The sequence below is a fragment of the Camellia sinensis genome, chromosome 10 (genome assembly GCF_055761805.1).
Source record: "Camellia sinensis isolate YWXY chromosome 10, ASM5576180v1, whole genome shotgun sequence".
Taxonomy (NCBI): Eukaryota; Viridiplantae; Streptophyta; class Magnoliopsida; order Ericales; family Theaceae; genus Camellia; species Camellia sinensis.
Window position 1 is genome coordinate 169,248,859 of NC_138970.1, and position 15,695 is coordinate 169,264,553.

General features: G+C 34.0%; 1 protein-coding gene and 1 long non-coding RNA gene across 2 annotated transcripts; one reads left to right on the plus strand and one right to left on the minus strand.

The window, feature by feature from the left end:
• The first annotated feature begins 8,726 nt into the window (after nt 1–8,726).
• Nucleotides 8,727–9,627, plus strand: LOC114282130 (transcription factor bHLH162-like). Its single transcript, XM_028224778.1, has 2 exons — nt 8,727–8,852; nt 9,412–9,627. Exons 1-2 carry the CDS (start codon nt 8,727–8,729, stop codon nt 9,625–9,627), a joined length of 342 nt encoding a protein of 113 aa, XP_028080579.1.
• A 4,631-nt stretch (nt 9,628–14,258) lies between these two features.
• LOC114282124 (uncharacterized) lies at nt 14,259–15,351 on the minus strand. The gene is made up of 3 exons (XR_014343438.1): nt 15,154–15,351; nt 14,941–15,019; nt 14,259–14,510 (listed from the first exon to the last, which is right to left on the minus strand). It is a non-coding gene; the product is annotated as an uncharacterized LOC114282124 (long non-coding RNA).
• Between the last annotated feature and the right edge of the window lie 344 nt (nt 15,352–15,695).

Sequence of the window (15,695 nt, forward strand, 5' to 3'; positions counted from 1 at the left end):
TCATTTTATGTAAATGAAACAATTTACTGTTTCCTTTTTTTTTTTTTTTTTTTTTGATGTTAGATTTTAAAATAAAAGGTAAATGGAAGCTAACCAATAAGAATTTTCTTAATTGTTTAAAATTAAGAAAATTTAATAATTTTAGAATGAGGGTTTGAAACTTCTAGAAGATTTCTCCTTCAAACCCCCTTTTATAAGATTCACTTTATATAGGTGAAGCAAATTCTTTTTTTTTTTTTTTTTTCAATGTGGGATTAGAACATTTTATATAAGTGAAACAATTCATTTTTTCTTTCTTTTCTCGGTTTAAGATTGTAATTATTTTAAAATTAAATATTATGAGAGTTTCAAAATCTCATACAAAATTATTTTTAAAATCAAAACGTCTATGTGAAATTATAAAATAAAAGTTAAATGGAAGCTAGCCAAAAATGATTTTCTTAATTGTTTAAAATTAAGAAAATCAAAAAAATGAGTATGAGATATTGATCATAGAGTTTCCCACTAAAAATCTCATTTCGCTTACATAAATTAATTTATTTCAAATTTAACCAATATATTTTGATAAAATCGCTAAAATCGCGGTTAAACTAATGAATCGATCAAATAAAAAATGATTTAGCCTAATTAGTTAGGTCATAATTAATTTATTAAAACTTTTAAAATTTAAATTATATTGAATTGAAACATGTACAACACTACAATATTAAATGAAATGGGAGTGTGAGTTTCACTTTATATAAGTAAAACAATGCATTTTTTTCCCGATATGGGATTATCAAATAAAAGTTAACCAATGAAGATTTTCTTAATTATTTAAAATTAAGAAAATCAAGAAAATTAATATGAGATATTGAAACTCTCACAAAATTTCTCACTAAAACCCAATCTTCTTTATATAATATATAGATTAGCATTGCAACTAACTTTATAATTTCTTGTTAAAAAAATAAGGAAACAAATTAAATTTAAATTTGACCATGTAATAATTATCTATAATTAAAATTTTAAATTTTTCTAATTTTTTTTATACAAAATTTCATTATCCTAATCAAATACTTACAGGAAAAATATATTTTTCTTTTCTTTTGAACTTTTTTTTTTCTTCTCTTTTACTTTATTAATTTTGCTTTCTAAGGCTATCTCTAATCCTTCATCGAATGTTTTATCAAATTTAAATTTGATAAAAAATTTGTTAAAACGATACTCTAATTATTTGATTAAATTGATATTAAATGGAGGGGAGTTAAATTTTGTAGGTGGTCATTGGGCCGATCGTCCGCCTAGACATCCTTTCGGACAATCAAACTTTTTTGTAGGTGGTCTCCACCTAGACATTCTTCTGGACAATCGAACTTTTTTGTAGGTGGTCATTGGGCCGATCGTCCGCCTAGACATCCTTCCGGACAATCGAACTTTTTTAATCTGAGTGCCAAATTTTATTCATGTTCAAGTGTCCACCCGAACGTTTTCCTGGACAATCATACTTATTGCGGATGTCCTTCCAAACAATTGTGTTTCTAACAAAATTTGATAAAAAAATTTAAATTTATTATTACAATAAATTGTATTATATCAACTTTTTTATTTAAATTTAATAAAGTATCTCATAAAAGATTAGAGATGTTGTAACCAAATAGATTCTAAAGTGCTTTTCTTGACATTTCCTTATATTTTACCGAGAAAAAGAGGGTCGACGTGCGGTGGCTTCCAAACCTAGCGCCGAAATTAAATGGATCATTGCATATTTTGGAGTGGGCAGTGGTCTTCGATCGGATTGACAACATATAAATGGATCATTACCTGGTTTGACAACGTATTATTTTAATATTTTTTTAATTTTTTATTAAAATATAAAATAAAAAAATTAATATATCTAGAATAATTTTTTAATTTTTTATAAAAAGATTTGTAAAAAATAAAGAGAAAAAGAAAATTTTGACATTTTAATATAAGTTGGTTTTTTGATTTTTTTAAGTAAGTTTTTGATTTTTAAATCAAAAAGTATAATTTTTTGCATGTCACTAAGAATTGATAATTAGTTTTTTTTATCATTATTTTTATAAATTGTCGCTAAAACTAAAAATTAGTGACATTTTTCTGTGACTAATTTTTTAAATTGTCTTTGAAATTTGAAAATTAGTGACTTTTTATAACAATTTTTTAAAACTATTGCTAAAATTTATAATTACTAAAATTTTTGTGATAAAATTTTTAAATTATTACTAAAAATTAATAATTAATTAGTAATACTTTTTAATAATATTTAATAAAAAAATATTATTAATTATCATAAAATCTATTAAATAATAAATCTATCTATTAAAATTTACACATAAATTCCAATGGATAACGTTTTTAAAATTATAGAGGGTTGATTACTGCTTCGGCTCCATCATTTGCCCAAGTGCTTACATTAGACGGGTCAATGCTCAGACTCCCACTGAGAGTGACCCTTAGGGTGACCTCTAGGGCCCGGTAGGGTGTGATTGATCTGTTTATTTTTTTACCAATCCCCACGTGTTGGGGGGTGGTTGGAGACTGGGCCTGAAGCACAACTCCATTAGATAGAGTCCGGATCCTTGGCAGTCCATTCCAGCGGCCGTTCTTGCGACATCGCAAAACGACGTCATTTTGAGAGAAATTTCAATTAAAAAAAAAAAAAAACAAAATGGCAAACACACTTTTTGCAAAATGGCAAACACACTTTTTTTGCCAAAAAAAAAAAACACACATTACTATTAATTATATTTTTGCAAAAAAAAAACCCAAAACCCTGATCTCTCTCTCTCTACATTTTTTGCAAAATGACAAACACACTCTCTTCTTGTCAAACGACTATCCATCGACGAACACCATCGATCACCACCGACCACTACCGACGATCACCATCGACGATCTAACCACCTCTCCTCTCACCCACATGTTTCATCTCTCTCCTCTCGCCCTCCTGTTTCACCGACGATCTGACTATTGCTGTGTGCTTCATTTTCTTCTTCTTTTTTTTTTTTTTTTTTTTTTTTAATTTGACGGGAATTTGGGCTGTAATATCACCACTAAATTTCTTTGACTTGAGTTGCAAATCTTTCAGAATATATATATATATATATATATATATATATATATTGTGGGGATATATTTTCTGAGTACCAATACGTGGCAAGGTGACACCGACATGTCAGCCGAGGTGCCACGTGTCCTGGTCGTGACGCCGAGGTGATCTCGGCAAGGCCGAGGTTATCTCCGAAGATATCGGAATCCGAGATAAGTAGATAAGGGACAAGAGTCCTAGAATGAAAAGGAAACTCAATCTGGATGAGGGACAAGAGTCCTAGAATGAGAGAAGACTTCCGTTTGTATTAAGATAAGATTCTTAGAGAGTTTATCCTAATCTTACTGGGAGTCCAAGATTAGCAGTAATGCTGAGTCCATAGAAGTTAGGCTTCTGTTGGGACAAGGTTTATGTTGGCTATAAAAGAGAGGCACACCCATGGGTCTAAGGTATGCTTTTTAGGCTCAAGCTTGTAAGTTGAATAATTGATTATCTTTGAGAGATATACTGACTTGATCGTCGGAGTGCCCCCGGGTGGACGAACCACCACGGGATTCTTATATTTCTGTTGCAGGTCAGTCAGGTGCCATTTATTCTACCAATGCTCTCCAGCTGAATTGCTGAGTTGGCAGTGTGGTCGAAAAATTTCCCACACAATTTGGCGCCGTCTGTAGGAAAGAAAGAAGAATAGATGGCCAATGATGGACAGAAGGATCAGACTGGAGGCAACGCTCATGTTGGGAATGGGAGATCTATCAACCTCGATGTTGAAGGGGACAATAGCAACACAGAAACTCGTGACCAGAGTCACGGAGTGAAAGACACCGGCCAGGAAGGTGATGCACCAAAGACAACAGATCGAAGCGGATACTACAACGAAGATGACCTCCAAGTATGGAAGGATAGATACCTGCGGAAGAACGAAGACCCTTCCAAAAGAGATGCAAAGACAGGGGGCATGAGCGCTCCCAAGGAGGTAACATTCAAGTATAAAAGAACTCATCCTGAGTGAGCAGATCCCAAATTTCAGATCCTGGATCTCGGATCCGAGAAGACATGATCTCAGCCTAGACAAGTAGGCCCAAGAAGACGAGAGCTCAACCTAAGTGAGCAGATCCCGAATTCTAGATCCCGGATCCTAGAAAACATGATCTCGGCCTAGATAAGTAGGCCCGAGAAGACGAGAGCTCAACCTAAAATTCCAGATCCCGGATCCTAGAAGACATGATCTCGGCTTAGATGAGTAGGCCCGAGAAGACGAGAGCTCAATCTAAGTGAGCAGATCCCGGATTCCAGATCCCGGATCCTAGAAGACATGATCTCGGCCTAGATGAGTAGGTCCGAGAAGAGAAGAGCTCAACCTGAGTGAGCAGATCCAAGATTCTAGCAGACAAGATCTCGGCACTTAAGTCCGAAAAGAGAAGAGCTTAGTGAGCAAATCTCAGATCCCGGAAGACAAAAAAGAAAACACACAAGGTTGGACTGCAGTTAGCCAGGTTGAAGACCTTTTATAAGGTTCGCAAAGGAGTATGTGGAAGCCATGTAGGGGGCAGAGAGAAGAAGAATATGTTCACCACTTGTTGAAATTTGTAGCAATTTAAAAGTTGGTTAAATCGATATGATGTTTACCACTTGTTGAAATTCTGTGTGAATTTACAAGCTGAAGTTAAACCGATGTGATATTTAACACTTGTTGAAATTTTGTGTGAATTTACAAGTTGAAGTTAAACCGAGATGATGTTTAACACTTGTTGAAATTCTGTGTGAATTTACAAGTTGAAGTTAAACTGATGTGATATTTAACACTTGTTGAAATTCTGTGTGAATTTACAAGTTGAAATTAAACCGAGATGATGCTTAACACTTGTTGAAATTCTGTGTGAATTTACAAGTTGAAGTTAAACCGAGATGATGCTTAATACTTGTTGAAATTCTGTGTGAATTTACAAGTTGAAGTTAAACCGAGATGATGTTTAACACTTGTTGAAATTCTGTGTGAATTTACAAGTTGAAGTTAAACCGATGTGATATTTAACACTTGTTGAAATTCTGTGTGAATTTACAAGTTGAAGTTAAACCGATGTGATATTTAAACACTTGTTGAAATTCTGTGTGAATTTACAAGTTGAAGTTAAACCGAGATGATGCTTAACACTTGTTGAAATTCTGTGTGAATTTACAAGTTGAAGTTAAACCGAGATGATGCTTAATACTTGTTGAAATTCTGTGTGAATTTACAAGTTGAAGTTAAACCGAGGTTATGTTTAACACTTGTTGAAATTCTGTGTGAATTTACAACTTGAAGTTAAACCGATGTGATATTTAACACTTGTTGAAATTCTGTGTGAATTTACAAGTTGAAGTTAAACCGAGATGATGTTTAACACTTGTTGAAATTCTGTGTGAATTTAGAAGTTGAAGTTAAACTGATGTGATATTTAACACTTGTTGAAATTCTGTGTGAATTTACAAGTTGAAGTTAAACCGATGTGATATTTAAACACTTGTTGAAATTCTGTGTGAATTTACAAGTTGAAGTTAAACCGAGATGATGTTTAACACTTGTTGAAATTCTGTGTGAATTTACAAGTTGAAGTTAAACCGAGGTCATGTTTAACACTTGTTGAAATTCTGTGTGAATTTACAAGTTGAAGTTAAACCGATGTGATATTTAACACTTTTTGAAATTCTGTGTGAATTTACAAGTTGAAGTTAAGCCGAGGTTATGATAAAGGATGATGGTTAAACACTTGTTGAAATTTTTGAGAAAAATTTACAAGTTAAAGTCAAGTTCAAGCAATATCTGCGTACTTGCCGAGACTACCAGGTTGTCAAAACTTAAAATATGGAAAACTGAAGTCTTGATAAAAGACATTGAGAAAGTGACAAGTCCTAAGCAACACTTGTGAAAATATTTGTTACAATATTTTCAAGTGTTAAGACAAGGCCGAGATGAGCAAGATTAGAAGTTGTGACAGAGGTATTTTACTCGAAGAGATTGCACAGTCAAGGTGTACTTTGAAGACATGCAAATTATTCTAAGTATAGAATCATACAAGAGCAGAAAAAAGAAGACATACATTCAAAGAAGAAATTAGAGAAATGCGTTTAAAGAAGAAAGAAGGCACTTCGGCCTGAATATTGAAAAATAAATTATTCAGACTACAAAAATGGCACGTCGGCCGGATTAAAAGCATACAAAGACGGACAAAGTACAAGGTACAAGGTACAAGGAGTAAAAGAAGGAAACAAAACTACTCGGCATCAATGGCAGGATATAGAAGACAGTTGGAAAGACTTCTCAGCAGCCTTCTCGGCCTCGAGCTCAGTATCGATCTCCCGAAGAGTTTGATCAAGGCTCTTCTCGGCGATTGGTACCTCGGAGTTTGAAGGTAAGGATTGAAAGCAAGAATCTGGAAAAAGACACAGAAAACAGAAACAAGAATGTAATTCGTAATCAAGAATGGTGATGAAGCTATCAAGAAATCAAGACAAAAAGATTGCACAAGTGTGTCAAGCCAAGAACAGTGGTAGAAATCAATAGATGTGTGAACAGTGTGTATTCAAGAAGATGATTTGGAAACAACGGGTAAAACAACAATGGTGATTAACAATGAGGCAGAGTTTCTTGGAAAGCAACAAGAAATAAAACCAAGAGGAACAGTGGCTTACCAGAAAAAGGGAAGCCGGAATGAGAATTGTCGAAGTCTGACGACAATGACAGAATGACGTAAGCTTCACCGGAGGAGAGGAACGAAGACAGTTGCAGAAGCTTGAAAGCTTGGAACAATGACGGATTTAAGCAAAAGAGCTAGAAAGAGAAAAAGCCTGAGGATTGAATGAAAAAAAGAGAAAAATAGTCAAGAAGACGACAAAGTTCAAGAATAAAGCCAAGTGCATAGGCACTAAGTAAGTATGTGAAGAACATGAAAGTAATGACCCAGACACGCTGCTAGCAACAGAAAGCGAATATGACAAGAACAGTGCCAGGCATTCAAACAATTCAAAACTTGAAGACAGACGAAAATAGAAGGCAACAGATGGCAAGTAAATAGATTCAGAAGAGTTATGAAAGATTGAGCTTAATAGCAAGTAAAGAGTTTATGAACCTACAAAGTGAAATGAACGCCGATATGAAAATCGCCGGAGTCAAATAGATGACTGGAAATCGGGAACTCACCAGAGAGTGTGAGTGGAGCAGTTGCAAAGCTCTTGGAGTTTGCGAATTAATGGAACCAGAACCTCGGCTAGGAGGTGCGATTTCAAGCAGCTTGGAAAGCATGAAACTTGATTCTTGACACCAGTGGACAGTAAAGTCCAGGGAACTTTGAGGTCAGCGAGTTTGATCTCGGATAGAAGGGCACAGATGAACGAACAGAGTAGGTTCCATCACCTCAGAATGCCGAGGTAATAGAACCTAGGGGGCAGTTGTGGGGATATATTTTCTGCGTACCAACACGTGGCAAGGTGACACCGACGTGTCAGTCGAGGTGCCACGTGTCCTGGTCGTGACGCCGAGGTGATCTCGGCAAGGCCGAGGTTATCTCCGAAGATACCGGAATCCGAGATAAGTGGATAAGGGACAAGAGTCCTAGAATGAAAAGGGAACTCAACCTGGATGAGGGACAAGAATCCTAGAATGAGAAAAGATTTCAGTTTGTATTAAGATAAGACTCTTATAGAGTTTATCCTAATCTTACTGGGAGTCCAAGATTAGCAGTAATGCTGAGTCCATAGAAGTTAGGCTTCTATTGGGACTAGGTTTATGTTGGCTATAAAAGAGAGGCACTCTCATGGGTTTAAGGTATGCTTTTTAGGCTCAAGCTTGTAAGTTGAATAATTGATTATCTTTGAGAGATATACTGGCTTGATCGTCGGAGTGCCCTCGGGTGGACGAACCACCGCGAGATTCTTATATTTCTATTGCAGGTCAGTCAGGTGCTATCTATTCTGCCAGTGCTCTCCAGCTGAATTACTGAGTTGGCAGTGTGGTCGGAAAATTTCCCACACACATATATATGTATATATTTTAACATTTCTATTTGGCTTTTTCTAGATTTGAAAAAATAATATTGGAAATCTGTGTAGATTGGGTAATCTTTCAGAAGTTAGATTTGTAAGAAAAACCAGATTTGATTTTACAGCTATGGTAATCATTTTCAACACAGCTATGGTAATCTTTCTGAATTAGATTTGTAGATATGTTTGAATCAGGTTGGTTGGTGAATCTCCCTCCCTCTTCTTTGATTCTCTTTGTTTTTTTTTTTTTGGGGGGTTTCAACTGGTTCTATTCTTGTTCTGTTCTTTTTCTTTTAATTAAAATTTCTCCCAAAACGACGTCATTTTGGAGATGCCGCAGCAACGGCCGTTGGAATGAGCTGCCGAGGATCTGGACTCCATTAGATGTTACATTCTGTCCAAAAGCAAATGACAATGATGTGACACTTGTATAAATATGTTGTTTTGTATAGGTTGATGTATTCTCTAAAACCAAGCTCTCTCTAAAAAAAAATTAGAGCACACGTGTTCATGCACATACACGTACATGTTGTCAACGCATCTGGGACTCGCTCTCTCTCTCTCTCTCTCTCTCTCTCTATATATATATATATATATATAGCATCTTTGGTTGCTTTTGTGGAGAAAGAGAGAGCTCAGATTGAGAAGATACAAAATGCAGCCAAGGGAGAGTGGTAGCTCATCAAAACTTGATCGAAATAAAATTGAGAAAAGCCGAAGATTGCAACTCAAAGATCTCTATTCCAAGCTTGGTTCTCTCATCCCTAACCAAGCCTCAGAGGTACTCTCTCTCTCTCTCTCTCCCTCCATGGAGAAAATATATACAACTTTCAATTTGATAATACACTTCATGCATGGTGAACTATGATGCCAATCCAAGCAGAGCAACTAAAGCCCCACTGTATATATATTTTTTTGACTTGCTTTTACAAAAAGTTATCTACGCAGCGTTGACTCGTGACGCTTTTTTCCATTGCAAAAAATTCTCCATTGTTGCCTCCCGGTGCAGGTAGTTTGCATCTTCATTTCAGTCTCTTTTTTTTTTTTTATTTAAAAAAAACATCAATATTATTGTCACTATTCAATAATTTCTTATTCGAAACCTAAGCTTCACTGTTAAAGTTACAACCGCAGTTTACCGGCCTTTATGGCCTTGGTCTGAAAATAGACTTTTTTTCCTAGTTGATCCTCAGAGCTGGGTCTTCTTTTCGGACTATTACAAATATGAAAATAATGAAAATAATCGGGATTAATTATTATTATATCTAATATTTACTTGTAACGTAATATATTTTTGACATATCATCAAACTTAATATGAATTTTTTTTTTTTTGGATAGAAAGGACTGCCATTACGTGATATGTTGGAGCAAGCCACCAAGTATGTGGTGGAGCTGAAACAGAATGTGGAGGAGCTGAAGCAGAGGAAGGCGGCCCTCAAAGGCGATGAGGGTGGTTCTAAGGACGAGAGGTTTCCGGTCTTGATAGTACGACACATGGGTTCAACTTTGGAGGTGAATTTGTGTAACAATCCTGTCCTGTACTATGTTAATTAATCATGATTATGTTTGTAATTTTGTATTTAATTTGAATTTGGGTGCTAATTACATGATTATATATGATTTTGGCTTTGCATCTGTTCACCGCAGGAAAATCGGTTAGAATCTATGCTTTGAACTGAAAATTGAAGGCTTTGTCGGTCACAGAAACCGAAATTGACTACGTCATTGTGATTGGCGTAATTTTTGGAGTTTACGGTGAAATTTAATTAGAAATTAAATTGGATCAAAATAATTAGACTAAATTGATTGAATTGGGTACAATTAATTAGCCTTAATCAAGTCCAATTAGATAAGCCTATAAATAGGCCCCATACACACTTAAACTCACCACTTTTGAGCTCAAAATATGAAAACTACACTCTAGAGAGAGAGAGGGGGGGGGGGGCGGATTTAGAGAGAGAAAAGGGCTAACAATGTAGATTTTGCATGGAAATTGGAGAATTAAGTGCATTAACTCAAGGATTAGCTAAAGTTTGAAGAATTGGAGCTCCTAGGTGAGTAAATTCATGAGTACGAGTTTGTGATTTTGTGAATTCAAGGTTAAATGGTAATCAAGAACGTGAATTGAGTTGATTATGATGAGATTGAAGTTTATATGCACATGCATGTTTAGAATTGCCATGATTCTTGCATAATCAAGCATGAGGTATGTTGAACATGATGAATTGAGCACCAAATCATACATGCATGCATATTCCTAATAGATTCCATGTTTTTTTAACATCATTTGTGCTATTTAAAATGGAATTAGAGTCAATAACTGACATGCATGAATGATCCATGGAGATATGAATTGAATGAAGTTAAATGCATGAGTTTTGAAACTTATGAAGGGAACTCAAGATGATTTTGTGAATATACCATGATTTTGAACAATTGGCCTCATGTTGTTTATGCCCTCATGATATATAATGTGTTTCCACATTTTTGAGCCAAAAACTTGAGTTCTGGGCCTTTGAATGTTAAGTTTGAGCTTCAAGAACGGTTCTGGAAATTTCAAAATTTGCCATGTCCGCTCGAGCGGGGAAAGCGCCGCTCGAGCGTGAAATATTAGTTTCTAGAACTTTTGTAGACTTTGATGTCCGCTCAAGCGGGGAGAGTCACGCTCGAACGTAAGTCACACGTGTCGACTCTCAGCTCGAGCGTCTGAATTCACACTCAAGCGTAAAAATGAGGGAACCAGTACTTTTGCCGAACAAAGGGGTCCGCTCGAGCGGCGAAAACCACGCTTGAGCGGGGAGCCCTATTTCTGAAATTTTGAAAAGATGTTTTGCATTTCATTTTCCGTTCTCTTTCATTTCTAAGCACTCTTAGGCATACATTGAACATTATAAGTGAGTTAAAGAGATAAGAAAGAGGCCTAAGAGGAATATGTAAATTAAGAGCTGATTGAATAGCTGTTGACCCAATATGTATTATATATTGTGTAGGGTCAAGCACAAGGGCAAATCCATCGGCGGAACACTGTGAGTAATATCTTTGTAAAGATATTTTCAAATATGTTTCTTTCCAAATGCTACTTCGGTATAAGCTTCATGAATTCGTTGATTTGAAATATGAATGAGTATTCTATATGCCTAATTTTGTATAAGGTCGTTTGATAAGTTTGATATATTTGAATTGGGCCTAAGACCGTTGTCCATTTGATATGTCCGAATTGGGCCTAAGGCCGTTTTCCATTTGAAATGTTTGAATATAAAGATATGCCAAAGGCCGTTTGAATACCGTAATGAGCCAAAGGCCATTTGAACATGAGCGTAATGGGCCAATGGCCGTTTGAATGAAAAGGGATCATGATCATGAATATGAAATACACATAGATATAAATATAAAGAGAATGGGCCCAAGACCGTTTGATATGTTTGAATTGGACCAAAGGTCGTTTTGTTTTATATAAGAACTGGACCTGAGGTCGCTTTGCATATGGATATGATGTGTTGGACCCGAGATCGTTTTGCTTTGTTAAGATTTGTAAATCTGATGTGAATGAGAATAGTGGTTCAAATGTTTACATTATAAGTATGACTCATTTATGAACGAATCTCATTCATTAACCTCTTTATTTTGATATTATTCACTGGGCGTTAGCTCACTCTTATTTATATGTATGTAGGTGAGTAAAGGGACGTTCAACTCCAGCCTTAGTGGAATTTAAGAAAGGAACCCGAGTTTTGTGAAGTCAGCCTAGGTGCCTTACGCAAGAGGCTTTGTTTGTGATCTTTTGTATTTTTTTTGCTAGTTTATTGGTCATGATAGACCGTTTATGTATATAAGCTTTTGGTTTAGCTGACTATGTGTTTGAATGATCTTGGGTATACAAGATATTAACTACTGATATGTGGTGTGAGTTATTACTAAGTATATGCGAAATGTTTTGATATGCCATGTAAGTATAGCTCATTGGACAAAATTTTTAAGTTTGTTTCCGCATCTGGCCCCATATTATTAATTATTAATTGATATCAGGTTTGAAGCCGTAGGTAATCTCATGATTACTGGCCGATTATGACCTTAATCTATAGGAACGGGTTCGAGTCATGACAATTTGAGTACTGGGTTGGACAAGAAATTCAAGTTACATGAAGTTTTGAGTGTTCTCAAGGAAGGACTTGAAGTTGTAAATGCTAGTTGCTCTACTGTGGCAAACCAAACCTTCTACACTATTGCTCAGGTGCATATATATATATATATATATGTAAAGTTCTATAGTCCTAAAAAAAATCCGAAAAATACATTTTACAGTTAAGATTAATTATCCCACTATATAAAAAATAGATCTCAACCATGCATCACTATTCTAGGTCAATTTCTGATCCATATTTTTGGATGCATAGACTCTCTCTTTGAAGTAAGAAAATCTACTTATTGGCTTAGATTTGGGTCAACTATATGTTTTTTTTTTTTTTTTTTATAATAAAAAAAAGGTTATATTAAATATATGGGAAGCAACTTCTCTCGCATATGTTATTGAACTAGAAAGGTCTAATTCGGCTCATTATAAATTCAATAATTTGAATAGTTCATCTTGTTAAGTTTATTGTGCACATTATTTATACTAAAAAAGTAAGTTGATTTAGTCATTTGATCATATCATATTTGTCTACAAAAAATAAACAAATTGTATAATTTTGAAGATAGTCCGTTTATGTTATTTTTATTTTTCCAAACAAATATAATCAAATCAAATGGCTACCAATAATATTCGATCAACTTGATTTTTTGAATGAATAATGTGTTTAACGAGCTCCACAAAATGAACAATTCAAATAGTATGATGGGTTGTCTAGGAGCTGCTTTGTTGTATGTATATGTATATACATTACACATTTTAATTACACTTTTCGAGTAATCATTCACTTTCTAAATTAATAAATAATTAATTAGAAAAACAAAATGGGTGGGTTTAGGATTATGGTTGATTTTTTTGGTGATTTTTTGACTGTTTAATTTTTTTTATAAATTAAAAAAATTGATGTGTTTAGAAAGTTGTTAATAAATAATTTTTTTTTAAAAAAAAATTAATGCGATATTTAACTTTTTCGGCTGGTGAAAAATAATTTATTGAAATTTAATTTTTTTTTCTTAACAACCCAAACAGTCACTTTAGTCTTCCTTTTACCAATTTTAAAATATAAATAACACATATTTTAATATATAAATTTAACCATCTCATTAAAAATATTTCGGAAAAATTACATTTTAGTGTATATTTTCAAATCAATAATACAATGTACAAACATTAAAATTCGCATTTTGCACCCACAAATGCATTCACAATGACGTAACAAAGATGGTGAGTCTCATATAATTGAGTCACTACAAAAAATTAAGATTTAGAGATCAAAATTTAGGAACAAAATTATTTTTTAGGGACTAAATATTTTTGTTGCGAAAAATGTCGTTATTATATATTTAGCAACAAAAATTAGACATTAGTGATGAATTATTATCTTTTTGGGACCAATTTTTTTGTCTTAAAAAATAAACCATTTTCGTCCCTAAAAGTCTATTTATTAGTGATATTTTCAAAATTTTCTCGCTAACACTACAAAAAAATTCACTTTTAGCAGCGGTCAAAACTGTCCCTAAAACCAGGAAAAAACGTCGCTAAAAACTAGAAGACCTTTACCCGCGGTTGAAATAGCGACGGCCAAACCGCCGCAATAGCCTCGTCGACATATCCTTATAGTGACGTTTTCCTCAAACACTGGTATAGTTATTTTTATTGCGACGATCAATGTAGTGACAGTTATAAATGTCGCTATATCTTAAATTTACCTATTACTTGCTAACTTATAGCGACGGGTCGACTGCTGCTATATTCTTCACTTTTGCGACATTTTGTGAACTGCTGCTATATTTTGACTTTATTCCATCAGTTTTATGCTGTCGCTATAGCTATAGTATTCTTTTTGAATTTTATTTACAGCGACGGTTGTTAACCGCGATTATAGGCTATGTTTACTATTCAATTACCAATAATATATAGCTTGAAATTTTCAATGATTTACTAACCATTAATGGTTGTCTCTCATTTATCTCTACTCACATTATATATCTATAAAAACACTATTTTATTCTAATGGCTCAATACTCAATAATTGTAAAAGGTAAGAGAGTCTGCATTTTTATAATCCCAAAATATCCAAAACATCTCAATTAAAAGGTTCATTATATAATCCTGTAACACAAAATAGATCCAATATTTCTAGCAAACTAATAGCCCACACCATAATCTAAAAGGTACATATAAACTTGTCACATGACAATAGTACTCAAAAATATTACTCATGACGCCATTTTATAAAGACCTTCATAAAAAATGTTCAAATCGAGAAATGATGTCCATTGTTTGATACTTCATATTGTCTTATTTCCTGCAATAAAAATGATTGAATGAGCATAAGTATCATTTTCAATTTCAAAATCTATAAAAAAAGTTTAGACTATAAATAATTCTCCTACAAGTCTTATTTTTTTTTTGTAAGTATGTGGTTTACATATCAAAAAATAAAGATTACAATGAAGTTGAAGATCATATTTACATATTAAGATAGATCAGCCATTAAGAGAGAAATCAACAACAAATGGAGAAAAAAAATATAGTAATGCAGAAATGTAAGGTGGCTAAAGATTTAAGAAACAAATTGTTCTCAATTTGTGTAGTTAGTTCTTGTTGTTCTTTAAGCATTGCGAATTGATTTCTAAGATTAGATATGGGTGAAGACATCTAAAGGGCTTAGAACATGTAAGTAAGCAACTAACAATTATTAATGTCTAGGAAATTATATCTAAATATGTGCCCACCTTGCCTCTGCTATTACTCCTAAGTATAGAACTTTGATGAATCTCAAAAAAGAGAGAGTAGAGTTTGTGCTTTCCTTGTCTGAAAGAAATGGAAAAGATATATCAGTCCATACAATAACCTCAATATTTATGAGTAGAAAACAACTACTGTAAAAGTTATACATATTAGAAAGAAATCCAGAACAGATTTAAAAGAAAAAAATGCTATCATACCTCAAATTTCACAGATCCAAGATCAAGCTTTTACTTCACTTCTGTGTTTGGTTGGGGGATTTGGAGAGGGATTTGGAAAGGGAAATGGAAAAGGTAGGTGAAATGTGAATAAATCATGCCTATATTTCACATAGTTTCACACACCTTTTCCCTTTCCCTTTCCAAATCCCTCCCCAAATCCCTCAACCAAACACACCATAAGAATACCAGGCTCTGAAATGCCAAATCAGATGTGAAAGTAAAATTGTGAACTAACAAACACTATTTTTCTGCAAATCTTGCAATATAAATTATTTATTTTGTTTAAAAGAAGAGAAACATCAGAAAGAGAAGGAAGAAAGTAGGAGATATCAATGCAAATAATTACAGAAAAGCCAGACCCACATAACATATTACATTTAATTGTCTACGGTTGACAAAGATTTGTGTGCCCATATATTCTCGGATAATGTATATGTTAAGTCACCAATTGTCCCAAAAGCTTAGGCTATTCAGAAATGGGCCCAACAACACCATAATGCACCTACAATTACTCGTCATAC